The sequence below is a fragment of the Dasypus novemcinctus genome, chromosome 17, assembly GCF_030445035.2.
Source record: "Dasypus novemcinctus isolate mDasNov1 chromosome 17, mDasNov1.1.hap2, whole genome shotgun sequence".
Classification (NCBI taxonomy): Eukaryota; Metazoa; Chordata; class Mammalia; order Cingulata; family Dasypodidae; genus Dasypus; species Dasypus novemcinctus.
The window spans coordinates 62603101-62630812 of NC_080689.1; the positions used below are offsets into that span (position 1 = coordinate 62603101).

The 27712-nt window shown below is 46.5% G+C and overlaps 1 protein-coding gene across 2 annotated transcripts in view; it reads right to left on the reverse strand.

Moving 5' to 3' along the window:
- The window catches only part of LOC131274004 (C-type lectin domain family 4 member F-like), a 33320-nt gene extending 6877 nt beyond the window's left edge, over positions 1-26443 (reverse strand). For both annotated transcript variants that reach the window (XM_058278838.2, XM_058278839.2), the window contains exons 1-2: positions 26144-26443; positions 1055-1466 (exon numbers count right to left, since the gene is read on the reverse strand). In XM_058278838.2, the coding sequence (XP_058134821.1) occupies positions 1055-1466; positions 26144-26166 (435 nt within the window). In that variant the 5' untranslated portion in view covers positions 26167-26443. The remainder of the gene's footprint in view (positions 1-1054; positions 1467-26143) is intronic.
- Positions 26444-27712: the final 1269 nt, after the last annotated feature.

Here is a 27712-nt window from a genome sequence, read left to right on the forward strand (position 1 = left end):
TTAAGTGCGTGACCTGTGTTGATTCACTTGATCCTCCCTGTGAAGCAAATCCTATTGCCCCCATTGTGCAGGTGAAGCTCAGCAAAGGTAAGCAACTTGCTCAGGTTCACACCGTTTGTGATAGCTGGAAGTCACAAACAGGTTGTCTGGCCCCACAAGCACACTCTGCCATTACCACATGCCTTCATCACAAAGATCTGCTTTGCCAAAGGAGAAATTTGGTGGAGAGATTATAAGCCACCTGAGAGCAAGGACATAGATTCTCACATCTTCTGTGCTACCACCTGGGCAACAGAGAAGCTGCTTTTATTGGATTTGTCCTCTCTCCACCACCCTTGCTCTTTCCCAGAAGAGACACATGCTTGAGGCTAAAGGGGCAGAAACATCCCAACAACTCTGCCCTCCCCATGGTGGACCCTCCCTACCACTTACTTTGGGTCCTTTGTAGCTGCTCCTGTGAAGTACAGGCTGCGCGGAGGGTCTCCAGGCTGCTCTCCTGCTCCTGGATTTTCAGACTTAGTGAGTTGGTATTACTCACATTAACTTTTAGCCTCTGGATCTCGTCCTGTGCCTCCTTCAGTCTCTTTTCTAACATCTAGGTCTGGGAATTAAAGGCAGCACCCTTCATTCATTGTTTTAGGGTCTCTAAAGCTCTCTTAGCATTTTCCAACTCTGCTCTTACTCCTGGGAGCTCAGCTTTTGTCTGCTCCATCCCGCCCTTTGCCATTTGGGTCTGGGCAATGGCAGTTTCCAAATATCTTTTTAACAACTGAATCACTTCATCAGCCTTGTCCAAGGGACCTCTTAATAACTGGATCTCAAAAGTGCTGTTGTCTACACTGCCTTTTATACAGGGCTGGGTCTGCAAATTGAAAGCACTTGCATTTCCCAGAGCTCCCCAGAGCCTCTGGATCTCGGCATTGGGCCCTTCCAAACTGCTGCTTAAAACCTGGTGCTGGGTCCTTAAAACTTTGACACTCCCCAGATTGCCTTTCAAAAGTTCGGTCTGAACACTGGCATTCTGTAAGCTCATATTTGCCAAGTGTAAACCTACCTTTAACAGCTGAATTTCAGCATTGGCATCTTCTAGGTCTTGGCTTAACATGTGGAGCACAAAGCTGGTGTTTTCTGAACTGCTTTGTAAGAAATCTTGGGTCTGGGAATTCAATGTGTTTGCCTTTTCCAGAGCTCTCCTTAGGCCCTGGATCTCAGCAACAGCCCCCTCCAAGGAATTCCTTAACATCTGGGTCTGGATATGGCAGGTGCCAGCATCCTCTAGAACTCCTTTGACCATCCGGATGTCAGCACTGGTGTTTTCCAGGTGGCCGCTGAGCATCTGGATCTGAGAACAGACATTGTCCACCTTGTACTTCAGCATCTGCATCTCCACAGCCCAGGTGCTAGAATGTTCTTTAAATAGCTGGAGAGCTTCCTTATCTCGGCCACCACGCCAAAATGGTCGGAACCTGCAGTGGAGGAAATGGAGAGGTCAGGCAAAGAGGCCCATTTCATGGTGAAGCATAAAGATCTACCAGCGCGTTCTGAAGATTTCCGTGGGGAGATGCCTACACCATGGCCCTGAGAGCACCCCTAGTGGCCTGTGGCCCCCTGACCTTGGACCAAACAATAGCCAAAGACCTAATTAGCCATCACACCTGAACTAACAGATCCAAAGAATTGAAATTCTTGCTTACAGTAAACTACCTACCCCACACATACCCCAAAGTCATGCTGGTGAGACTTGGATTCTTTTGCCATTGTAACTGAACTTGAGAATAACTCATTATACAATTTAGAGCTGTGGAAGTTTAATTCCACAGAAATTTCACCATTAGAAGAGTCATTGAGGAAAAGAAGATGTGAATTAAGCCCCTGTTTTGTTCTGAGCTGTATTTGTAAAACAACCATTGAGCCTCTTGATTCGTCATTGTTACTCCTGAAAACCATGTAGACCACAAACATAAATTCTCTGATTACGAATTCCAGGGGGGTCGGGGGTGGGAAACCATAGGAACAAAATAGGTGCTCCTGGCAGAAGGCCCCGTTCAATCCACAGTACTATGATGCAGGCGTGCCACACCTTCAGGTCACCCGGGGCCTCTGAGCTGTGATTGCCTCTGAAAGGGCTGGACACCCCTACAGAAAACGGAGGACAAGAGTCCCTTCAGAGCAGTTTGGGGATATGACAGCCCTGAGTGAGAGATCTTGGCCACCAGGGCCGTTCAAGGAAACTGCAGCCCTTTCCTCGGCAGGGTCTTTCCCAGCAAGCCCACCTGCCACTGCCCCTGGTCTTGCCATCACCCTTGGCTCTCCTCATGAGCGAGGACTCAATTTCACACATCCATGGTCACCACCTGGTTCCATCCTCCCCTCAGGACCCCTGCCCTATTCCTCAAGCCCTGGCTAGGGGAAGTGGGAGACCACCTGGCCTTTGGAGGCGTGAGAAGAACAGAAAGGAAGTCCAGGTTGATCTTCAACAAAGAAGCAAAGGCAATTCAGTGGAGAAAGCATAATCCTTTCAACAGATGGTGCTGAAACAATTTAATAGTAATATCCAAACAAATAAAAATGAACTTCAGGGAAGAGGCCTTGGCCCAACAAATAGGGTGTCCACCTACCACACAGGAGGTCCGCGGTTCAAACCCCGGGCCTCCTTGACCCATGTGGAGCAGGCCCATGCTCAGTGCTGATGCACACAATGAGTGCCGTGCCCTGTAGGGGAGCACCACGTGTAAGGAGTACACCCCGTAAAGAGAGCCATCCAGTATGAAAGAAAGTACAGCCTACCCTGGAGTGGTGCCACCCACACACACAGAGAGCTGACACAACAAGATGATGCAACAAAAAGAAACAGAGATTCCTAGTGCTGCTGATAAAGACAGAACCTGGTCACAGAAGAACAGGTAGTGAATCAACACAGAGACAGACAAGTGGGAAGGTGAAGGGGGGCGGGGAGAAGGGGAAATAAATAAATAAAATAAATCTTGAAAAAAAAAAGGAACTTCACTCCAAACTTCACACCTTTACACAAACACTAACTCAAAATGAAAATTTGACCTAAACTTTAAAATCTTTAGAAGAAAATGGGAGAATATCTTCATGACCTTGGGTAAGGCAAGCAGACTGAGAGAAGATATTTGCAAATCACACATTTGATGAAGGACTTGTATCTAGAATACATAAAGAACTCTCAATATTCAACAAAATAACACACCCATTTTTTAATTAGACAAGAGTTTGAACAGATAAATCTTTTTTCGATGAAGTATTTAACTACATGAAATAAAATGCTCAAAATCATTAGTAATTAGAGAAATGCAAACTAAAACTACTGTGAGATATCACTACATACCTACTTATTAGCCTGGCTGAAATGAAAAAGACCCATCACCCCAAGTGTTGAAAAGGATGTGAAGGAGAAGGAAATCTCATCTCCGTGGGTGGCACTATAAATCCTACAACCGCTTTGCAACTTGGCAGTTTCTTAAAAAGTTAAACATGCACATACCCTGTGACCCAGCCATTCTACTCCTAGATGTTTACCCATGATAAAATAAAGATTATTCAATAAAAGGACTTATAGATGAATGTCCACAGCAGCTTTATTTCAAATCAAAAACTGGAAAAAACCCAAATCCCATCAACAGCTAATTGGGTAACTCGTGGCGTAGCCATAAAATGGAACACTACTCAGCAATAAAAAGAAATGAGCTCCTGTGCACGCCACGGCATGGGGGAAACTCAGGATAGTTATGCTGAGTGGAAGAAGCCAGAGGAGAAAAAAAAAGAGTATGTCCAGTCGATCCCTTATATGTTTATAAGGAGAAAATGCAAACTAATACACAGAGACAGAAAGTAGAGTCGTAGTTGCCTGGGGAGGAGGGAAAACGGAGCAGAGGGATTACAAAGGGTTACAAACTTTGGTGGGGGGAGGGCAGGTGGTGAATGTGTTCAGGATCTTGACTGTGGTGATGGTTTCATGGGTGTACACGTATCAAAACAGGTTGTGCACTTTATGTGCACTTTGTGATGCACATTACACTTAATATACCTACATTGAAAGAAAAAAGATGATGCCCTCCTGTAAAGAGCTCAGACCCACTGAGGGGCCTGGGGATGGCAGGGGAGAGGCTTGACCTGGGTTCTGGGCCTCCTGACACTGGCTCCCTTCCTGCCCTCCCTCCCTCCACTGTGGCTACTCACTGTCTGGTTCCACAGGTGGTGGCCAGGTGGTATCTCCCAGGTGGGACTGAAACTCCTGGAATGAGGAATCTGCCCGAGGTTGTTGAACTGAAAGACCCCACTCCTGGGTCAACACCACCTCTCACCTGGGGCCTGGGGACAGGGTGCACACACCCTAGCAGTCTGTAGAATTGAAAGACCCCACTCCTGGGTCAACACCACGTCTCACCTGGGGCCTGGGGACAGGTGCACACACCCCCTAGCGGTTGGATTCCAGAAGGGGGGAGTTGGCTCCAAGCCCCTCTCAGGGTCTTCCCTCATGAGCTTTGGTTCTGGAGAGGAGCCTCCCCCCTTGGATGGTGGCCTCTGTCTGCTCCCAGGGAGCATCTGGCCCAGACCTGGGGCTGGAGGTGGAGTGCCCCTCTGGGTGCATTCGGGGTCCCTAGAGGGCTTTGTGCAGGACGAGGAGGAAGAGCCATTGGGGTTCAGATGAGCGAGGGGCTCACCCACAAGGAGAGCCATGAGGGGGGAGAGCACGGCCACCACCGCCAAAACCAGCGTGGCCTCAACTCGCCTCCTCATCTTGGGGCCACAGAAACCACTGCCGCGGGGCCTGTCCCTGTGGGAGAAGCCAGTGTCCAGGACGAGCGTGCGCTCCGTGCTCCTGCCCCCTCAGTCTCCCTGTCTGTCCTGTGGGTGAGAACAACGGCCGTGCTTCTCACACAGGGATTCTGGAGAAGAAGGAGGAGCACCTGAGACGAGAGGGGCACCTGGGGCATTGTGGCATCACACAGCCAGGTAGTCCAGCTGGGAGCACAGCACCCAGAAATGGAGGAGGATGGCGGGGGCGGGGGGACCCACAGAAGAGGAGTTCTGCAAGCCTGTCAGAAGGAAGGATGGAGCAAACGAACAAACAGGAACAAAGTGGCTTCATGGGTCCTGCCCACAGCAAGCTCACACCCTGTGGGGCTGCCACCACCCCACACCCCGGCACGGGGTCCCTGGATCCTGAGAAAGAGCCTCTGCCTCAGAGTGTCAGCCCTAGAGCCTCCCTCCTGGAGGTCACAATGCCCCCTGGGCTGTGAGATGGGCCGGGCCTGCAGCACTAGTTTAAGAATAAAGCGTGTTCAGGGAAACCCGCTAAGGGTGGAGAGTGAGCGAGTCCCAGGACCCTGAGGTATGCAGCTGTGATTTAAAACCAGGTCCATCAAGTTGACAGTTCACCCCCTTCCTCTTACCAGAGTGTCATCCCCAAGGGAATGGGTCTGGGGACTGGGTGTGTGTTTCAGGGTCCTCGGCCTGACCCTGTTTATTCTTCAGGCCAGAAGAGCAACAAGCCGAGCTCTGGCCTGCCAGGGAGGGGCTCAGAGAAATGGCAGCAGGCTGGGGACACCCCAAACCATGGAACGCGCTTGTGAAGCTCATGTCTACAGCCCTTTTATCTGGCTGGTGAATCTAAGCAGGCATATTCTGAAGAGCAGTATTTCCACTGGCAGAGACTTTCAGGGCAAAAGGAGCACAAAACTCAGCACTGTGGGTGAACCAGGGGGTACGCCTACATCGTCCCTTGACTGTCCCCCACCCACTGGAGAGGGCACCCACTGCACTGTAGTAGAGAAGCACTAGGAAGTCTTTGTTAAAAACTCCAAGTCACCTACACCCAGATGGAAAACCCCCTCGCCCACTCTCTACCTTATAAAGCCTGTAGGGTGTTTAATCACTCAGCCTCAGGTTGTTTATCTGCAAAGAGAGGACACCAACCCTGTAGCTTTTTTGTGGTGAACAATGTAATGGACACATAGAAATACCTCACCAAGCATTGCACACTTAGAAAGTAATCAATAAATGGCACTGATGACTAAAATGGACACACACTTTTCTACTCAAGCACTGTGCCACCAACCCTTCAAACTTTTCCAGCTGAGCTAATGTTATAGTGGCCAAGAATCTGTAGTTGATGACACTTGAAACGTAGAGTGAGGTGAATCATTTTTCTGTTAGACACGCCAGAGGCCCTGGGCTACCAGCACCTCATTTCTCTGGAGCGTGACACCTCGCCCCCCTCTTTCCCAGCTCTAAAGTCCTGGAACTTTGATGACCTTGCCCCTGGAGAACACAGGCCCTAGAAGAACCGGCTCCCCCTGGGAACCATGCAGCCAAGATCCTTATTTATACTGATCCCCTTCCACCCCAGAGTGGTAAAGTGGGCAGTGGGCATAGCCAACTAACAGAACACAAGGACCGCACAAGGATATACGAAAATATTTAATTTAAATCATAGTACTGCAAACTAAAATAGAAACTAGATGCCATTTTGTGTCTACCAAGCTAGCAACATTTTTAAAATCATACCCAACACTGGGGAGAGAATGAAAAGGGAACAGTCTTCTTCCTATAAGAGGGTATATCAATTGTTATGTCTTTCTAGAAAGCAATTGGGCAACTTGTATAAAAAAAAAAAAATCAGATGAGCGTACATGTTCCATGTCCCCGTAATTTTTCACTTCTAGCATTTTATTCTAAGGCAGCAATCTAACATGCACACGTGGATGTTCCAGTAAAGAGCTGCAGGTGACACATATGCCCAGCAAGGTACTGGATAAGTTACAGTCCATCTACATGACAGACTATGCAATCAAAAGCTGTTCTTTGAAGGAAAACCTTAAGAATGAAGAAATGCTCTCGATAATCTTATGTGAAAAAAAGTTAAAGATGTATGGGATATTACACTTTTACACACAACTAGAGGGAAAAAAGTCTAGAAGGATACACAGAAATGGTTTGGGGGTAGTTCCATCTCGGTTATGTGTCTCAGGTCCCTCTTTAGTCATGTCCATACTTTCCAGGTGATTTAATTTTGTTATAAAGAATGAACGTCACTAATTTAAAAGCCATGGCTAAAACCAGGGCCGGGTTTCTGAAGAAAATTTCTTCAGAGTGATAAGGCCCACTTAGCACAAAATATTAGATCTGAATCTCGTTTTAGAGGTACCAAGTCAGATAACAGGATTCTTTTCATCAAGGGTCTAGTGCCTGGTCAAAGCAGGCGGCCCCAGCCTTGCAATTTTCCCCACTTCCCCTCAAGTCTGCTCCTCTTCACAAGCCTTTCTCCTCACACCTTTTCCCAAAGGCAAGCTCCTGCTTCCTCCCAGGCCACGTTTCTAAAGGGCCTGGGGTCTTCAGGAACAGCTCCCAGCAGAACTTCTCCAAGCCGGCCCCAAAGGCACGCACCCCTCCCTGGGCCACGGGATGCGCCCCTGCAGCACCAAACCCAAAGACTGCAGAGGCGGGAATGAGACCAGATTTGACCTGCCAGCGAGGGTAAACCAGACCCAGGTGGCACTCGCGGAGAAAGACGCGACAATAAAAGCTACCAGTAGATGCCGCTCAACAGCAGCCCATGGAGCACTGCGTTCAGTCAATGACCGCGAGCACCCACAGGGGGTGGAGGGGAGCCTGGTGCACGCAGGCGCGTGCGCTCCTTACTCAAAGGAACCGTCCGCGGTTCTCCTCCCACCGGGATTTGCTTTGAGACTGAGATGCGGAGAAAAGGTGGAAGGGGGCGTCCTTTGCCACCTGAGCACTGGACCAGCACACACGGCCGGAAACTGAGGCTCCGCTTACCTGCACTAATGATCTTTAAAAGCACCTTTCGGTGGGAGATATTTTTGCAGCCCTCGCGAGCCTCAGCTGTGCTCATCCCGGAACCGGTTCCCGCGCAAGCCCACGCGGTGAGGAGGCCACTCGCGTGGCGCGCAAAACCAGCCCGGCGACGGTAGGGGCTCCAAAGCCACCATCACTGCCCCGCCAACCAGGCGCACGAGGGGGACCTCAGGAGGTCTGAAGCCGCGGGGAGAGGCCTCCCGGGGAGGCTGAGAGGGCAGGGCCAGCCCGCCCGCGGGAAGGGGTCGGGGGCGGCGGAGCAGCGACGGCCCTGGACGCCCGCGCTCCTTGGCCTTGGCCCCGCGCCGCTGCTCCAGCGCCAACTGCACGTCCTGGGTCGCCGAGTAGTCGCCGAGGGCAGACGCCTGAGCCGGCAGGTGGCAGCCAGCTGGGCAGCGGCCCGAACTGCTCCAGCAGCACGTCCTGCAGCACCTCGGCCAGAGGCCGGGCCCGCCCGCCTTGAATCCCCCCCCCCCCCCCCCGCTCGGGGCGGGGCCCGCCCCCCACAGCCTCTGCCCTGCTGGGTCAGAAGAGAGGCCGGGCTCATGGAAAATTGGGCAGCTTGGGTTAAGGGCAGAAATCCGTGTTTTTGTTTTTGTTTTTTAAGATTTTTATTTATTTATTTTATTTATTTATCTATTACCCTCCTTGCGGCTTGTTCCATTCTTTTGCTGTCTCCACTCTGTGGCCATTCACTGCGCGTCTTTTGTTTTTTCTGTATCTGCTTGTCTCCCTCCGCTGCTCCTCTTGCTGCCCCAGCTCTCTGCAGCCCCCAGGCAGGCAGCTCTCCGCGCACAGGCCAGCTCGCCCTCACACGGAGGCCCTGATGGACATGAACCCGAGGACTCCCATATGGTAGGCGGGAGCCCAACTAGTTGAGCCACAGCCGCTTCCCAGCTTTGCCTTTTTCTATGTCTTCCTAGCTGCTTGAGAGGGAAATGAGAAGACCTTGAGGCAGGTGTTATTTTAAACAGAGTTCCCCTAGGAGGGACTTTAAATGGTACTTTTTTTTTTTCATTTAAAGCTAAGAAAGGGAGAATTAAGCAGGCAGCAAGAAGTAACACCCTGAGAAGCAGATTTGAATCAACTGATAGAGCATCCGCCTCCCATATGGGAGGTCCAGGGTTCAAACCCAGGGCCTCCTGACCCATGTGGTCAGCTGGCTCACACGCAGTGCTGATGTGTGCAAGGAGTGTCGTGCCACACAGGGATGTCCCCCGCGTAGGGGAGTCCCACGCAAAGGAGTGCACCTCTCAAAGAGAGCTGACCCACGCGAAAATAGTGCAGCCTACCCAGGAATGGCACCATACACACAGAGAGCTGATGCAACAAAATGATGCAACAAAAAGAGACACAGTTTCCCAGTGCCAGAGGATAATGCAAGCACACGCAGAAAAACACACAGCCAATGGATAAAGAGAGCAGAGAATGAGGGTGTGGCTAAATCACTGTGGTTGAGGGAAATAAACCCCCATTTGGCTAAGTCACTGTGGTTGTGTTTCTGCTTCAGGTAGCTGGATGCAATCTTTAACCAACATAGAGTGTTAGACAAAAATTACCCTGTTCAATATGTTTGGCAATTAATGGGGTAAACACAAATCTTCATTAGAGGACCTCTGCAAACCTTTTTATCTGAGATGCTCAGTGACAGTCCAAGAGAAGGGTACAGTGTTGCCCAATTTCTTTTGACTATGGAAGCTTTTATTTCACATTACCTTTCTAGGGACCAGTGTCCTACCAAATATATTTTGGGGAACAGTGTTTTGGGTGCTTTGTCCAGCTTTCTCTCCTGGGCCCAGTGAAACAACATGTCTTTGTAGGACATAAGCATAAGTTCTTAGTAAAAGTTTTAATGTAAAACTTGATCGCAGACTCTTAAAATCATTTTAACTTTTTCCAGCCAGGGATAAGAACTTGGGTCAGCACCAAGGTCTGGTTGCCCAGAGAGCCTGTCTCTTCCCCACCCATCTCCTCTGCCAAATCTTATTCTTTCTTTCTCTTTACCGTGAAAAAAAATAACATCTTAAATTCTGATATTAAACAAGGGAGAAATTGACATTAAAAGAAAAGCCCTGAAGAGGCACTTTTCAGAAACCCTGCATTTGGCATTAGTTACCGGCCTGGCCTGGGGTTAGAGCCCTGGGCCTTGGTGCACTGAAAGTTCTAAATGAGAGGACTGATTCTTTAGATAGGGCTGTGTTAGAAATTACTAACACAAAAATGAGTGTAACTCTCTCTTACCCTTAAGAGAAACTTACATATAGCTTTAGGTAAATTATTCACATTATAAAAGATGTCTTTAAGAACAAATTTACTAAAGATTTCCTTTAAGTAAACAGCATCAAGTATTTCCTTAACCTGCTCTTCTCCGACCTAAACCCAAGTGTCTTTAAACTTTCTTCATACTAGTTGCTACCTGCTTGACCATTTAGGATGCTTATTCCTGAGCCCCTGGCATTTCTCATCACCTTTACAAGCATGATGACTTACAAAGAGCACAATAGTCTCAGAATGGCTGAAAAGAAAATTATGATAGAAGAGGAAAACAATATTGGAGCTTGAATGTCATTTCTCAGTATATCCCACAAGTTACAGAATATGCAGTGATGTAATGAGAAATAAAAGAATCACTGCTTTTTGCAAGTAGACAGTGTCTTAGGAGGGTGCATTACAATACTGTAATTAGACATAAATACTTTTGATGTCTTAAATGCATACAGATCTTGTCAAAAAATGGTTTGAGGAAGCCACAGTGAGTATAAATTCTAACAGGCACACAATTTGGATATTTGCCTGTGAGCATTTTCAATGTAATTTGCATTTAGCAAGGACACAGATGACTTAAAATATGATACTGGCTCTCTAATCTCAAAGTATATCAATAACACTAGTGACTATTTTATTTTTAACAAAGGAGAAAAAGAAACCAAAAGAATGAATTGGGGTTAAGTCATAAACCATAGGTAGGTGTTATCTAGTTATAAGTTAAAATTTATTCTTTATAGAACCCACAAATATTTATTGCCTGTGTGTCCATGTTTCTCACACAAAAGAGATTAATAATAGCATCTAGTTCATGGGGTTTTTATTATTAGACTTTAAATGTATATAAATTTTAAAAATCTATCATTAGCAAACAGCTGAACATTTGGAAGTAATCAACGTCTGCCACTGCTGTGATTATGGAGCAAGTGGAAACACCAGGGGTATGTTTGGGTCACTGAGACAACAAAACTTACTGATGGATTGGATGGTAGAGTGAAGGAAAGAGAGAAACCAAGGACAACACCAAGATTTTGGCTTGAGTGACTGGGATGCTGAGGTAAGGAAAATGCAGAGAGAAGGAGCTATGAAGAAAGAAGCCAGGAGCTCTAACTGGGCCTTGTTCATCTGGTTCTGAGATGCCGACAGGATGTCCATGTGAATATGTAAAGGAGGCAGTTGGACATAAAACTCTGCAGCCTCACAAACTCAAAGTAGGATCTAAGGATCAGCAGCAGCAACTGGGAGCTTGTTAGAAATGCAGAATTCTATTAAAACTTGACAACCCATGGACTAGAGTTCTTGGGAGAAAGATCGTGTACTATTAGCATACAAAGGGAGTCTAATGCCAGATTAAATGAGCTCTCCCAGACAGACGCTGGAGTGAAAGTAAGTGACCCTGGGCAGAGTCATTGGCCTTCCCACACCTACAGGTCTAGAGAAAGAGAAGGGAACCACAAAGATGATCAACAGCCAGTGAGGCCAAGGGAAAACCAGGAGAATGAGGTACCCCAGAAGGCAAGAGACCTGAATGTTTCAAGAAGTGGTCAATTATGTTAAATGCTGCTGATGGCGTGAGTAAGGAAAAAACAGAAAAGAGGTCATTAGACATGACAATGTAGGGGTCATCAATGACCTTAACAAGAGCAGGGGATAGAAGCCCAAGAGCAGGCAGCAGGAAGAGCAATTCAGACAGTGAACAAGGGCAACTCTTTCAAGGAGTTGTGTTGGGAAGATAGAGAAATGGGACCATAGCTGGAATTATGTAGGTAAGCAATATTAGAATATGGCTCAATGCCAATGGGAAAATTACAAGAGAGAGAGGGATGGGAAGAGGGAGGGCAAGAGGAATGGAACTGATGCAGGAAGGAGCAGGACCAAGTCCTGGAGTAGTGTTTGAGAAGGTGACAAAGAAGGGGCCCAGAGCCCAGGAGGAACGATAGCCTCTGATAGAAGGCAGGCCACCTGACCCAAAGCAAGAGGTGGGAAAGCAGGTACAGATGCAGGGAGGCTGGTAGATTTAGCAGAAGAAGATAAGGGAGCACCTGGCTCATTGCTCTAATATTTCTTAATCATGTCAAAGGCAAGAACATCAGCAGGGAGAGAGGAAATGGGAAGGGAAAGAGATTTGGAGAAGAAGGATTAGTCCTTTAGGAGAGTGTGAACAACCTCAGAAGCCAGGAAGTTTGGGGTATTCAGATTCTGGGCATGGATATTATTTTTCAATCCATGTTATCCTCTATCATGTTTCATTCCTCAGGAAGTGTTCTGTTCCAAGGCATACATCCACAAATCACTAGAAAATACAGCATCTTCCCATCAATCCTCATTATTCCTATAATTATTTTATTACATTCAAGGTCACCATGAGAACAGAGCTGGACAAGGGAGTCATCTTGGAGCCACAGCAAGATGATGATGAGAAAGGATAGATGCCTTCAGTCATCGCCATGAGATTTATGGCTGAGGCTGGAAGGATACAGGAATTAGTGACATGAGAACAGATGCCTCAAGAAAGGGAGTTTTTCTCCTCTTCTTACAGTTCACAAGAACTGCTAGGAGGTCCTTCATGAGACTGATACTTTGACAAACAATACCAGATACTGTTAATTGCTTTTAATAGAGTTTTGAATGATCCCAAACTCAATAATGCCTCCTTGGGTACCTTCATTTCTGCTTGGAAACCAATCTCATTGAACAATCATGTAATGCTGTGCAGCACCCCCAATCCAGCTATGTAAAGCCCATTTACGTGATCCAAAATTCAAGCCTCTCAAGCCAGGCTCACCACGGCACCTTTCCCTACAAGCACTGTCCTGTGGCAACTGGCTCAACTCCCACATCCCACATGACCTAGAACCGGGACAAGGGTACATAACCTCCTTGGACCTTACAGCCACTTCCATCCTCTTCTCCTTCAAAAACCCCCATCATCTTGGAAGCACCCATCCTCAAACTTGAACTCCCATCACCCCTCCTTCTTCCACAGCAGCCTCAGCTCCGCCTCCCCGTGGTCATATTTCCTAGATCTTGCCATCACCAAGAAGATCTCCACTTCCAAAGTCTGGATTTTGACATCCTACTTTCCCTGACCAACCCCTTCCAGCCCATGTACTCTGGCTGCTCCACTCCAGCAATTCTCCCATGCCTGAGAAACTTCCTACTCTTTCCCTTCGCTCCGCACAACCTCCACTCTTCACATCCCTCCTCATCTAACTTAAATCAAGCAGTCCTTGTAAAACACCTCTAATTCCTCTACTCCTCTCTCCCTCCACTCTTCCCACACCACAGAGTCCTCAGCTTGGTTAATCCAACATCAACTTGCTCCCCGTCTGCATCTGAGCAGTTGGCACATGCATACAACTGTGCTGACTGACTCACTTCAAAATTACCTCTATCCACTTCAGAGGATTTCTCATTGCCATACAATCTGCCCTTCCCTGGTATAGACACTTCAGGAGGACCATTTTCCACCTTCTCACCTCCTCCTCAAATCTCATCACCCTCCTTATCCCCACTCAGCCCATGATGTCATCTCAAATCACATCATGAAAATGGCTGCAGTTGGCCACACTACCTAATCCTCTGACCCAATCCCACCAACCCACCTGAGTCAACTCAATGCTACCTCCCCAGAGAGGCCTTCCCTGGCCACCCTGCTAAAGCACCCTCCTGTAATCACTCCTTCATGTTACCTGAATATTTCTTTTTAACAGGGGTCAGTGATTAGCATGTTGCTTTGTTTGCACAAGTAGCATCTGCCTCCCTACTCCTGGCATCCAACACTGCCCCCCTCCCCCCCACCACTGGGAATAGTAACTGCACATAGGGGGTGTTTAGGAAGCTGTCTCCTTAAACCATACACAAGTGCCCGCTATACGTGATACTTTACTCATTGTTGCTAGTATATCTCAATTTTTAAAAGTTTTCATGGATATGTTTTATGGGATCTTTCTTTACCCTTCCCAGGAGAATTAACTGTAGGGCTTCTATCTGGGCCAAGTTTATTTTTGTTTAAGAAACACTTAAATAGGGGGTGGGGGGTGGGGGGGTGGGGTTGAATGGGACCTCACATATATATTTTTAATGTAATATTATTACAAATTCAATAAAAAATAAAAAAAAAAAAGATAAAAAAAAAAAAAAAAAAAAAAAAAAAAAAAAGAAACACTTAAATAAAACTTTGTTTTTGACATTTTGCTTTTCAGCACATTAATAGGTGTTACCCTGCATGTACAGTGGCAAGGCAATCTCGTCCATTCCTTCCTCAGTGTCTACATCCTTTTTTTCTGAATTTGACTTCTGAAAAGTTTTAGATCACATTAAAGTCATATATACAATATAGGAACACCTGTATACCAAACATCAAACCTTTTTCCCACTTCCCCAGCACTGATTTTATGATATTTTTCATTTTTAAATACCACAACTTATTTTTTACTTTCAGTGTTTCTAAATTATTATATATTCTATTTCTAAATGAAACCTGTCAATGCTATTTCATTTTCCTGGTAATTGAATTTGGCAATATATTAGGCTTCATTTTTGAGGAAGTTTTTGACTACAGAGGGGTTCAACTGTGGCACAGGAGTAGTGCTGAAGTGGGTTGTCATTGGTGGGGGATGCATGGGTGGAAGGGAGTTCTTCAGGGCATGCATATAGGGTATAGATATGTTCAGATATTCACTGGGTCTTGTCATAGTGGATAGAGTTATACATGACAACTAAGGGACTGCTGAGTTTCCATCCTGGGGAGCTCTGTTGCATTCCCCTGGGGAAGAACACCAATCCCCCAAGTGCAAGGACAAAGACAGTGAAGAATGGTCCAGTGATGGGTCCTTGATACTGATGACTATGCTTATGAGCCTGTGTGCTTGAAATTTCAACTAGGCCTAGAGCTGCAGGGTGCCTAAGAATTACCTCCTGAGAGCCTCCACGTTGCTCAAATGTGGCCATTCTCTAAGCCAAATTCAGTATGTAAAGGCAGGACCTTCCCCCAAGTGTGGGACAGGACTCCTGGGGATGAGCCTCCCTGGCACCGAGGGATTACTACCATCACCAGCCTGTGATCCAACTAGAGAAACACCTTGACTAAAAGGGGGAAATGGTAAAGAGAAATGAGTTTATATGGCTAAGAGACTTCAAAATTAGTCAGGAGGTCATCAGAGGGGTCACGCTTATGCACATCTGAGCAGGATCCCAGAGACAGTCAAGGAAAATACAACCCCAGGAAGTGGTGCTCCTGAGAGCTATGAGACACACAGGTTCTGTGGTCATAACAGATGACTCCATTGAGTTCACTGCCTTGCCAGTGGGTCCTTCTGCAATTTGTGCTCCGGATTGTGATGGAGTTCGACTCAGATGTATCCTCTCTACACATGCCTCATTTGTCACTTTACTGAACCTCTGACTTGCGCTGGGGTATATGTATATACAGGAGACTTGAATCTCTGAACTGTCCATGTGCCAGCTGGGCCCTGAGCCTCAGCAGAGTTGCAACAGCTGCTCTCCAGTTCACTGGACGTACCTAGGTCCACTGATGGGCAGGTGAGAATGGTCAACCACAACACCAGGGAACTGAGAGTGTCTACAACTGCAAGGAGGAGAATCACATCCATCAGCCATGTGGGGTCTAAGTCTCCTCTTGATTTAGAGGTGGAGTGGGCATCACCATCCCAGGGTCCACAAGATGGAAGAATATGGATTAGAGTGGACTTGGAGGTATTCTACTGTAGAACTGTTGTGACACTAGCAATGGAAGAAATTGTACCATTGATGTGGAGACGGTGGCCACGGGAGTTACTGAGGACAGGGAGAGGCAGGAAGAGGTGTGATATGGGGCATTGGGACTTGAAGTTGTTCTGAATGATATTGCAGGGAAAGATGCAGTACACTGTTTATCCTGCCATGACCCACTGGATGAACTGGGGAAGAGTGTGAACTACAATGCAAACTATGATCCATGAGCTGTGGCAGTGCTCCAGGGTGTATTCACCAAATGCAACGAATGGGGCTTACTGATGAAAGGGGATGTTGACGTGGGGGGAGCAGGATTGGGGTGTCGGGAGTGGGATATATTGGAACCTCATGTTTTTTAATGTAACATTTTGTGTGATCTATTTCTCCATTAAAAAAAAAGACAATAAAAATATTTTTTAAAAATATATAAATAAATAAAACCATCCCTCAAAAGAAAAAAAAATTTACAGTGGGAGCAGGTGTGGCTTAGGCACTTGAGCCCCTGCCTCTCACATGGGAGGTCCTGGGGCTCCCAGTGCCTCCTGTAAAATACGAAAACAAACAACAAGCATAACAAATTTAAAAAAAAACAACTCAGGGGAGACAATGTGGCTCAGTGGTTGACCACCAGCTTTCCACATGTGAGGTCTGAGGTCCAATCCCTGGCCCAAAATTTACAGAAAAAAAAAAACAAAAAATACAAAATTTACTAAACTAAAGGTATAAAGTTCACAAATCAGAATAAGAAAAAAAAAAAGGAATCAATATTATAGCTCATTTCCCTTCCTCCCTCCCTTTCTCCCTCTTCCCACTCTCCCTGAGGAAATAGCCCCCTCATTATGCAAACCACAGAATCCTCCAGAGAAGAACTCCAGAAGCAGCCTGAGCAGGACTCAGATGACCCAGCTCCCGCCTTCATCCCCTGAGCAACACCTTTTCTTTGGCCTCTCTCCTCCACTCCCCCATGATGGCCTCCAGGGCTGCACCTGCTCCCATTCTCAGACTAAGGACACAAACACCCTTCCCCTGTCTGCTGACATTTAAAACACCAACAGACAACTAAGAAGAGATATTGTGGAATGAAGCCCATGAAAAGATGCTCAGCATCATTCAGCATAGGGAAATGCAAATTAAAAATTTGCCCCACACCAAAGTGATTTAATTTGTAAAAGACAAAAACAACTAGAATTCTCATACATTGCTGATGGGGATGAAAAATGGTACATTTTGGAAAGAGTTTGGCAGTGCCTTATAACGTTATATATACACAAAAGACAGCCCGCTGCAATCCCATTCCTAGGTATTGATCCAAGAGAACTGGAATCTTACATCCACACAAATCTTTATGCCAATTTACACTGCAGCTCTAGTGATAATTGTCAACCACTGGAAACAACTCCAAATGTCCTTCAATGATGAGTGGTTAAATAAACTGTAGTGTATTCATACGTAATCCATACATATGGATCCATCGTTTATATGTAGTACACCCAATAGGTAATGTAGTACATCCATAGTAATCTAGATGAATCTCAAGCATTGTCCTCAGTGAAAGCAGACAGACCCAAAAGCATACACTAGATGATTCCATTATATGCCTTTCTGGAGAAGATGAAACTCTAGGGACCGGTGGCTGCCAGGGGCTGGGGGTGGAGGGAGAGGATCCACGACAAAGGGGCACAGGGGAGCTGTTCTATGTCTTAACATTGGTGGAGGTCATATGACTGCGTTTGTCAAAATTAATAAGACTATACATCTAAAAAAACGTGGATTGTGCTGTATGTATATCTCAATAAGCTTGCCTTAAATAAGTAAGCAAATAGAAAAGCAGTCGATTTTTTTTCCTCAGGAAAGAACAAAATGATAACATGATTTTTCTGGGCTTACATCCACCTGTGCATAAATCTCTATGGGAAGCAGAAGTGGCTCACGCAATTGGGCTCCCATCTACCATATAGGAGGTCCAGGGTTCGATACCCAGGGCCTCCTAGTGAAGGCAAGCTGGCCCCTGTGGTGAGCTGGCCCATGTGGAGAGCTGGCCTGTGCAGGAGTGCCAGCCAAGGTGGAAAGCTGACGCAGCAACATCACGCAACAAAAAGAGACACAGAGGAGAGACACTAAGAGACTCAGTAAACCAGGGAGCTGAGGTGGTACAAGAGAATAATCGCCTCTCTCCCACTCCAGAAGGCTCCACGATCGGTTCCTGGAGCCACCTAATGAGAATACAAACAGACACAGAAGAACCACAGCAAAGGGACAGGGAGAGCAGACAATGGAGGGAGGGGGGAGAAAGAAATAAATCTTCAAAATAAACAAACTATGAACCCAATTTGCAACAGTAAAGGAAAAGCTCTTTTGCATAAACTGGAGCTAAGGATCTGTTTCATTACATTGTCAAGTTAATTACTACTTCTTGCATGTCGCACTTGCAGGATCCATAGATTTTTATCCCATTATAAATTGACTAAATAGATTTGTCCTTTAACAATATTCTCTAGGTATTTTCATTTTGTGTTTGAAGTTAATTTTTAACATCATGGTTCAGGAGGAAAGTCTCTCATTTCAAGAAGACAGCAGACAATGCAAAACAGACATTTTTGCAGCTCCATGGATTTTCTTTCATAATGGAAAGTTTTTAATTATGGAAACTTTTGAACCTATGAAAAATTAGAGAGAATACTATAATGAATCCCCAAGTACCAATCATCCAGTTTCAGATTGGTTGGAGTGTGCCAGTTTAGATGATAATTCATCTCTAATTTATCACTCCCCCCAAAAATATTCTTTTGAAACAAATCCTAGACATTTCATTTTCATCTATAAATACTTTTTAAAAGGATTTTAATTCTTTGACATCCTTAATCTTGATGTCTTCAATTCAGAACCAAAAAAAAATTCAAGTTTCAAAACAACATTTTGACAGTCTATAACTTAAAAAGAATTTTAAATATATATATTTATATATCAGGATATATATATCCTGATATATATATCCTGATATATATATATATCAGGATCCCAAAGTCCATCTTTGATCTTAGTGAACATTGCTAAAGTTGAAAAATTAGGCAACTTAGATGGAAACAGAGACAACCGAAGTTTCTCATGCATAAAAACTCCAGACTTACTTTCTGAACACACATCCCTTCTAGTCCAGGTGAAAACAGGCAGCTGCTGCTCCCCATCATATGTGAGTTCACTGAGACAATTCCTTAGTCTCCTGGTCTAAATCAAGTGTTGGAAACCCTGACCAATATCTTCCAAAGCACTCAGGCAACAGCTACCTTCCAGGCTCCCAGGAGAAGTTCTCAGTTTCTCATTGCTCATTTTTACCCTATTCCCTCTTAGAGGACTAGCCAAACTTATTTTTACTTTGCCCCCTTCTACTCTGCTGGAGTCTCTGAAGAGAAATAATTGAACTTGTTAAGAGTTTCATGTAAACCAAATGTCATTAACCTTTAGGTGGAAGGTTGAAGAAGGTGGGTCAAAGTGTCTAGACTATTCCAGATCAGAGAACATGCTGGAGCTGACTTGACAGGTACTGCTGCGATTAGAAGACATTCATAACAGAGAAAAGTTAACTTCTGCTAGGCCTTGAATTTAAATCATGGCCATGCCAAAGGTCTGTTTTATCGCTATGCATGGCTCGATTAAAAATTAATGCCCCAGGCTTCCAATTCAAGATGGCAGGCCTATTCCACCAATCCCTTACGTCTTCTGACCCTAGACCCCACAAAACTGGTCATAAGGAAAAAGAAATATATAATCCTGCGATAACAATGAAGAATTGGATCATCACTAATGGAGACGTTTCTGGAGAGTGAAAAGCAGATGGTAGGCTGGTGACCAATGTTTGAGCAGCCTCAGTTTAGATTTCAGACAAAGGATGCTGAGCCAAGGAGGCAGTTCATCTGTCTGGCAGAGCCCTGAAGATGTCTGGAACTTCAGGTCTCCTAGGGAGCAGACCAGCCCCCTGTCACACCCCCTCCCACTCCAGGGGCCTACAGTTAGGCACTGGCTGAGCGGTCTTCTCTAGAGAAGCAGCACACACTGCAGGGGGAGAACCAGAGCAGCTTGGTTGACGATGGTGCCCCAGCCTACAGCCCTTCTCAGTCAGTCACTCAGGGCACCCGAGTCTAAAACCCATTAGAACTTCACCCCGTAAAGCTTTCCACTTAGTGACTGAAGGAATGAGAGACTGGAGCCCCTGAGAAGGACATGAAATCCTAGCAAGCACGTTATTTATCAGGCAGTGAACAGTATCAACCTAGTCAGATAATGAACTGTTTTCGGCTTTTAGAATCACCCACAGACAAAGCACAGAAACTCAGCCGTGCTTATGAAACAGAGTGAACACCTTCTCAATTCTGATGATGGAAAAGAAATAAAAGTACAGCTAGCGGGAAGGAACAAGCAGGCAAGGAGACGGATCAAAATTAAGCTCAGAAATTGCAGTATTTGCATATTATTTTGAGACATTGAGTTAACTATAGCAGAATGAAAAACATAGATAAAATAGGATGCCTGTAAATAAGGGATTGGGGGAAACGGACTTTGGCCCAGTGGTTAGGGCGTCCCTCTACCACATAGGAGGTCTAGTTCAAAACCCGGGCCTCCTTGACCCGTGTGGGCTGGCCCATGCGCAGTGCTGATGCGCGCAGGGAGTGCCGCTCCACACAGGGGTGTCCCCCACGTAGAAGAGCCCCACGCGCAAGGAGTGCGCCCCATAAGGAGAGCCGCCCAGCGTGAAAGAAAGTGCAGCCTGCCCAGGAATGGTGCTGCCCACACTTCCCGTGCCGCTGACGACAACAGAAGCGGACAAAGAAACAAGACGCAGCAAAAAGACACAGAAAACAGACAAGCGGGGGAGGGGAGGGGAATTAAATAAATAAAAATAAATCTTTAAAAAAAATAAGGGATTGGGGTGGGGCAGTGATTGTTATTTGTCATTAGAATTGTTCAGTCCTATTGATTAACTGTGCACATGCATCAACTTAAAAATAAAAATTGGGGGACAGGAGAAGAAAATGCCATCTTTTAAGCAATAAGAGAAAGGAAATCTCACAGTACAGTAGGGACAGCATGAAACGGGTTAAGCTGGACACTGCATAACTGTGGTAACAGATGGAGCTAATTTAGGACACAAATGAGGGTGTTGGAAGGATCCAAGAGAAAGGTGGTGGTAAGCGGGAAGGAAAATAAATTCTAAATAAAGGAATAGTGAGACAATCTGTACAGATGCTCTGCCATCTAACACAAGGAAAGGAAGAAAGAATTGAACCCGCCTTCACTTTTCCTGTGTCTTTTCACCATGGATTTTGAAGAGTAAAAGTCAAGAGATTCTTATGTGAGCTCCTTGCTGTGTAGAGAAAGCAAACACGACAGAACTCATACTCGATAAAGTAACATGGGCATAAAATCGTGCCTGCTGTTCAATGAAGTTCTATCTTCATAAAGTCGCCATGCATTTCAAAGTTTAATGGGCTATGGTGTGGACCATTGACCACGAGGTGCAGTGGTGCTCAGAGATGTACTCACCAAGTACAATGAATGTCTCATGATGATGGAGGAGGTTGTTGTTATGGGGGAAGGATTGGGGTGAGGGCAGTGGGGGTATATGGGGACCTCATATTTTTTTAATGTAGTATTAAAAAAATAAAGACAAAAAAATACCCATTAAATAAATTAATGTTTTTTAAAAAGTTTAATAAGCTCACTTGTTCAAGAAAAATACTTCGGTGACAAATGTAATTCTATTGACTTTTCCTTAAGATGATTTGCATTTGAGCACAAGCATTTAACTACCCCTTCCAAAATTCCACAGAAAATTGCCAAAGGAATATAAAGATAGGAATAAACTTGCCTCACTTCTTGTTATCAGGAGGGCAGCATCCACGTGAGAGAAACTGTGAGAATCGACAACTGCAACATCGGATTTTCCCACCCAGGAACGTATTCTATTTCTTGAGTAAATATTGGCACTTTATATCTTCAGTGAAAACTGGCCATTCTGTCAAGCTTTTCACACATGCTAGGATACGATAATGCATGGTGTTACAGTTTCAGGTCTCTGCTCCCCTTCACTCTGCATGCCATTTCCAATATTGATTTTTTTCTTTTTTGTCTTAAACACATTTGCCAGAAGTTTCTCTATTTTATTGGTTTTCCAAAAGAAGCAATTTGGAGGACAAAAAGTGGGGAGAAAGCATGTGAGACAGCGGAAGGAACCCGAGGAAGGCGGGAGGCTGGCTGCACACGGTCGGGAAGGACAATGAGCCTCAGTCTGTGCCCAGGGCAGAGCGTGAAGGAAGAGGTAACGCAGGAGAGGTGGGTGAGGAGCTGGAGTTTTATCTGGAGGGGAGGGGAGGGACAGATTAGATTTTTTTTCAGGAAGACCACTCTGGAGGGAGGAAGGTCAGGCTAGAAGCAGGGAGGAGACCTGGTCTGCTCTGGAGCTGCTCTCTACCAGCCATCCCCGCCTCAAGTTTGTCTAAAACTGGCCACTGTCCTGCACAACCTCTTTCCCTCAGCTGTGCTGTTGCATCAGCCACAGTCAGACCAGCTGAGCTGAGGGAACCAGCAAAGGGCTCCGAATGCTTATGATGAATTTGATAAAAGTAGTCATCATGCAGCAGTTAAAGTCATAATCCTGAGCAAGACAAACTACAATTCCGGTTTCATGATGTTTCAAAGAAACAAGTCTGATCTACAGAGCACAAAACTATAAAAGTAAGGAAATGATGACCATAAAGGCAGGCAGGTGGAGGCTTGAAAACAGGAACTCAGTTACATGCACGCCCATGTTCACAGTGGCATTATTCACCACAGCCAACAGGGGGAGCCAGTGTCCAAAGATGAACAGAGACCCGAGCTCCAGCCCTACAAGCTATTATTCAACCATAAGAAGTAGTGGCGCTGCCACATGCCACAACGTGAATGAACCTTGAAATCATTACGCTCACTGAAATAGGCCAGGCACAAAAGGACAGATATTGCATGGTTCCATTTAAATGAAATATCTGGAATAAGCGAATGCATAGAGACAAATTTAATTTAAGCTGACCAGGAGCTGAGGGGAAGGGGCAATGGGAATTACTACTTAATGGGTAAAGAATTTGTTTGGGCTGATGAAAAGGTTTTGGAAATGTTGGTAGATATGGGGGGTATGATACTGTAAATATAATTAATGCCACTGAATTATACACCTTAAAATGTATGATGTACTTAATGCAGTAAAAATGACCTTAAAATGGCAAAATTTATATTACATGTTACCACAAAAAAAGACAAAAAGGTAGTCTAGTGTTTCACCTTGTAATACTCTGAGCTGTACATGTTTCGTGCATTTTTCTATGTATATTATACCATACATTTTAAAATTTTTTAAAGAAAATAGGCATTAGAAGAGAAAAATCTTTTGTGGACTTTCGTATACTGATTTTACAGATATTGCCAACAAACTTCTTTTCTGTAATACAAAACGCCAGAAGAGGAAAAAAAAAAATTGCAGATGCAAAGGTTTAGATGAAGAATTATATGTCTCAAGATAATGGTATTACTGTGTGAGAATAATATAAAGTTTATACACATGCAAGAACTAAGAAAATGTCCCACTTTTCCTGAAAAAAGAAATGCAATTAATCAAAGAATTAGTAAAAAAAAAAAAAAAAGATTAAGCATCGGATATGGACTGAGTGCTGTAGCCCATATAAAACTCAGTCTAAATAGCAGCTAATAATACGGTTATGAAACATAAATATGTCAAAAATAATTCTGGAAAGCAAAAGCATATACTGCTTAAAAAAAACAAAAACAAAAAACCTGGGTCTAGGAGTCGAGAAGGGGAAGTGGATTTGGCCTAATGGATAGGGTGTCCAACCACCACACAGGAGGTCCACGGTTCAAACCCAGGCCTCCTGACCCATGTGGTGAGCTGGCACACACGCAGTGCTGATGCCCACAGGAGTGCCGTGCCACACAGGGGTGCCCTTCACGTAGGGGAGCCCCACGTGCAAGGAGTGCACCCCGTAAGGAGAGCCGCCCAGTGCAAAACAAAGCACAGCCTGCCCAAGAATGGCGCTGCACACATGGAGAGCTGACACAGCAAGATGACACAACCAAAAGGAACACAGACTCACGGTGGCGATGGTAACGATAGAAGTGGTCACAGAAGAACACACAGGGAATTGACACAGAGAGCAGACAACTGGGGGGAGGGGGAGAAGGGGAGAAAAAGAAATAAAAAACAAAATCTTTACAAAAAAATAGTTGAGGATTGCTAGTTCCAGTACTATGGTAATTCTTACAGCAAATTTTTTTAAAAGATATATTTATTTATTCCCCCCTGCCCCCCGTTGTGTGTTCTCTGTGTCTATTTGCTGCGTCGTCTTTGTTCGCTTCTGTGTTTCTTTTTGTTGTGTCAGCTCTCCATGTGTGGGGCGCCATTTCTGGGCAGGCTGTACTTTCTTTCGCACTGGGCGGCTCTCCTTCCGGGGTGCACTCCGTGCACGTGGGGCTCTCCTACGTGTGGGACACCCCTGCGTGGCAGGGCACTCTTTGCCCACTTCAGCACTGCGCATGGGCCAGCTCCACACGGGTCAAGGAGGCCCTGGGGTTTGAACAGCGGACCTCCTATGTGGTAGACGGACGCCCTAACCACTGGGCCAAGTCTGCCACCCTCTTACAGCAAATTTGCCCCAAGCCTAGAAACTACATGTGGTATGTCATTTCAGTCATTTGTGTGTATTGTGTATGTGACAAGCCCTTTCTGAGAGAGCTACGCAACCTAGTATCTAAGAACCAATGTAGATTTATGGATTTTGGACCAGAGATGGTCTCTCTTCAGAGGTTTTCCAAATATGTAGACATCCTAGTAGACACTTTGCTTTTACTTGTGCCCTATTTGGAGGGGAAATGGAGACTGGGGGCAGTGAGGAGGGCTGGGCAAGATCCTGGTCAAGCATTGAGAAGAGTCTGCTCACATTACAAAAACGAAGGCAAGGCATCATAAAGTAAAACTATTAACGAATAACTTACACCCCTTTAAAAAATCTCTAGTATTCATTATTTATATGCTAGTGGGAAGAGATACTTGCAAGTCTGAAATTCCACAATTCGTTTCTTTATCTATATCACTTCAAATGTCGACCAAATACTTTCCCTTAAAACAATTTCAAAATCCCATAATGGGAACACCTCACGCTGCACAAGTTAAACATTTCATATCCTCCAACCTGAGAAGAGCTGAGTGCACCCCCAGTGCATTTGCTTCTGTCGGGAGGCCAGACCAGCCCTCCTTAGGGGTTAGTCAGAAGACACAGGATGTCAATTTATAAAACTGACATTTGGTTTCTCTTATTTATTAGACTCATTTGAGTTAGTTAAATCTTAGACGACAAACTGCAAGAGGAGGGAGGAGTAGGTGTAAAGAAACAGATGGGTAATAGCCATGTTGTAGATAAACGAGAGTTTTTGGAAGAATTAGATAGGATGTGGGCTGGAGTTTTTTCATTTTTAAGGGATGGAGATTAGGGGAGAGAAGAAAAAAGGCAAGACAGTAGGCCAGACCAGAGCGCCTGCTGAGCACCCTAAAGCTGCCTGCCCTTCCCATCCCCCTCCTGCCCCCACCCCCAACACCAGGTACTCTGCGGTCTGGATATGAAAACCAGCAGACGTGGACCCGGACTCCCCGCTGCCTCCCTGGATGGAGGAGGGGAGGCAGGCAGGGAAACCGAGGAAAGGAGATGGAAGCTGAGATGAACAGATCGTCAAGGCCTCCTCAGGGACCGTGGGGATTTTTGTTTCCCCTCCAAAGTGGTTGAGTTGCACAAAAATTCAAACCCACCCGGGCCAGGTCACCTGCCAGCTCCCTTTATCAAAATGCTGGTGGCTGCAGACCTCACACCTGCTCACCTGCAGCTGCAACCACGCTGCGGATGCATGCCGGGCCCCAAGGGAGCGCGCCCAGGGCGGCGGCCAAGCAGGAAGACAGGGAACCCAGAGGAAAGCCCCGCCTGACAGACCTCGTTCTCCTGACAAACCGGCCCACAGCCCCCCATGCGGTGACCAGCGCCTGGCAGCCCCGATTTCCGAAAAAGCCTCCAATATTACACCAACAGAAATCGGTAGGTGTGAAATACATACCCAGCCACTAGGAAGGGCTGCAGCGCAGATGCCAACAAAAACAGACAGGGCACGCCTCCATCTGCACCCCGCAGCTCTGGGAAGGGGAGGGATGCTGGAAGGCTCGGGAATTCCATGAAAATTAACAAAACCAAGGCAAGCCCAAGGGTCTTACCTCCTGCGCGGCATCGCAGCCATCTCTGGTCTTCGCTGTAGGATTCTCCTCAAAGTCAGCTGAATAAATCCACCAGCTAACCTGCAGGACAATATTTCCTACCCCTCCTGCTGTCCCGCGCTGGTCAGAGCGCCCGAAAGGGTTTCTCTACCCACATCTGCCTGAAATCCCCCAGCCATTCGCTGCTTCTTCGGGTCAGTGGGGATCACAGACAACAGAGGCTGCTGCTCCTTGACAAAGTTTTCCTTCCAGCGCCTCCCTTACAGCGCTGCCATCAGAACTAAATCCATCTCCCACCCCGGGCTGCGAGGAAACGCGCTCCTCCCCGTGCGCGCTGACAGCAGCCCGCGCCCCGGCGCCCGCACAGCCCCCTCTAGCGGCCGCGGGGCGGGCGCCGGGAGGGCGGGGGCTGCAGTGCCCGCCCCGCGCTGCCGCAGTCCCGGGCCCCCGCGGGCAGCTCCCCTGCTCTCACGCCCACCTTCACCCACTAGGGAGCCCCTCACAGCGGCCGAGAGCTAATAGCAGTAACTTACCAGCGGGAAATCTGAATCCTCCCTGGGGTGAGAAATGAAGCCGCACTTAGAATGTTTTTGTCCAGGAAGTAGGTACATCTTCCCCTGAGAAGTAACGCTGTTAGTGATTTTCATAGGAACTTTGGACCATTTAAGTTCAAAGCCAAGATTACCCCTATACTAATTCTGATTCCATTTTCAACTAGGACAAAACTCTTTGTCTTGCTGAGCCCTCTGGGGTTATGGGACTTGTCCAGCTCCCTAAATTCTAGTTACTAACTCGCCTCACCCCTTCATCCTCGGTGACCTCCCACTCCTCAGGAAAAGGTGTGTAGTGAGGAGGAAACTGGATGCGGTCCCAGGACACCTGCTTGCAGTCTGAGTCCTGCCATTAATTTGCTGTGTGACCTTGATAAAGCCAGGACCTCTCTGGGTCTCATCTTCAACCGGAAAATTATAATGTACCTAAAAAGGCAGCTTCGGGGTCTAATACTTGCTGGCAGTGTTTCTCAAGAGTGCCCTCGAGGAGCAGGACATCAGTGGGTACCTTGGATGTTAGACCCCCAGGCCCTCTACCAGCTCCTCATATTCCCCTCAGTCAACATTCCCTCTAAGTGGCTGGAAGGCTGTGTCTGCAGGGCAAGCCCCTGCCACGGCCCCCAGATCGTTGCCCCCCAAGGACCTGAACCACCACAGCCCTCAGACCCCACCATGGGACCAGCCCAGCTCAGTCTCTGGAGGTGAGCCCAGGAACTGAAGTTTGGAAACAAGCAGCCCACGTGACCCCTTTGCACACTGACCAAGAGAACCCAGAACCACCAGCAGGCGGTCCCTGGCCAGTGCCAGGGAAAGCTCCTTCCTGCTCTAGCGTCCTCACGTCCACTCCTGCTCTAGCATCCTCATGTCCACTCCTCTTCACCCCCCACCCAGGGCTTCCCATTCATTCCCATTCCTTCTCCAGAAGCACTGAGTCCACAAGCCCTTGCCCATTCTGCTGTCAAAACCTGCTAGAAGAGTCAGACAAACTCGGCTCCCCCCTGAGGCTCCCATCTGTGCA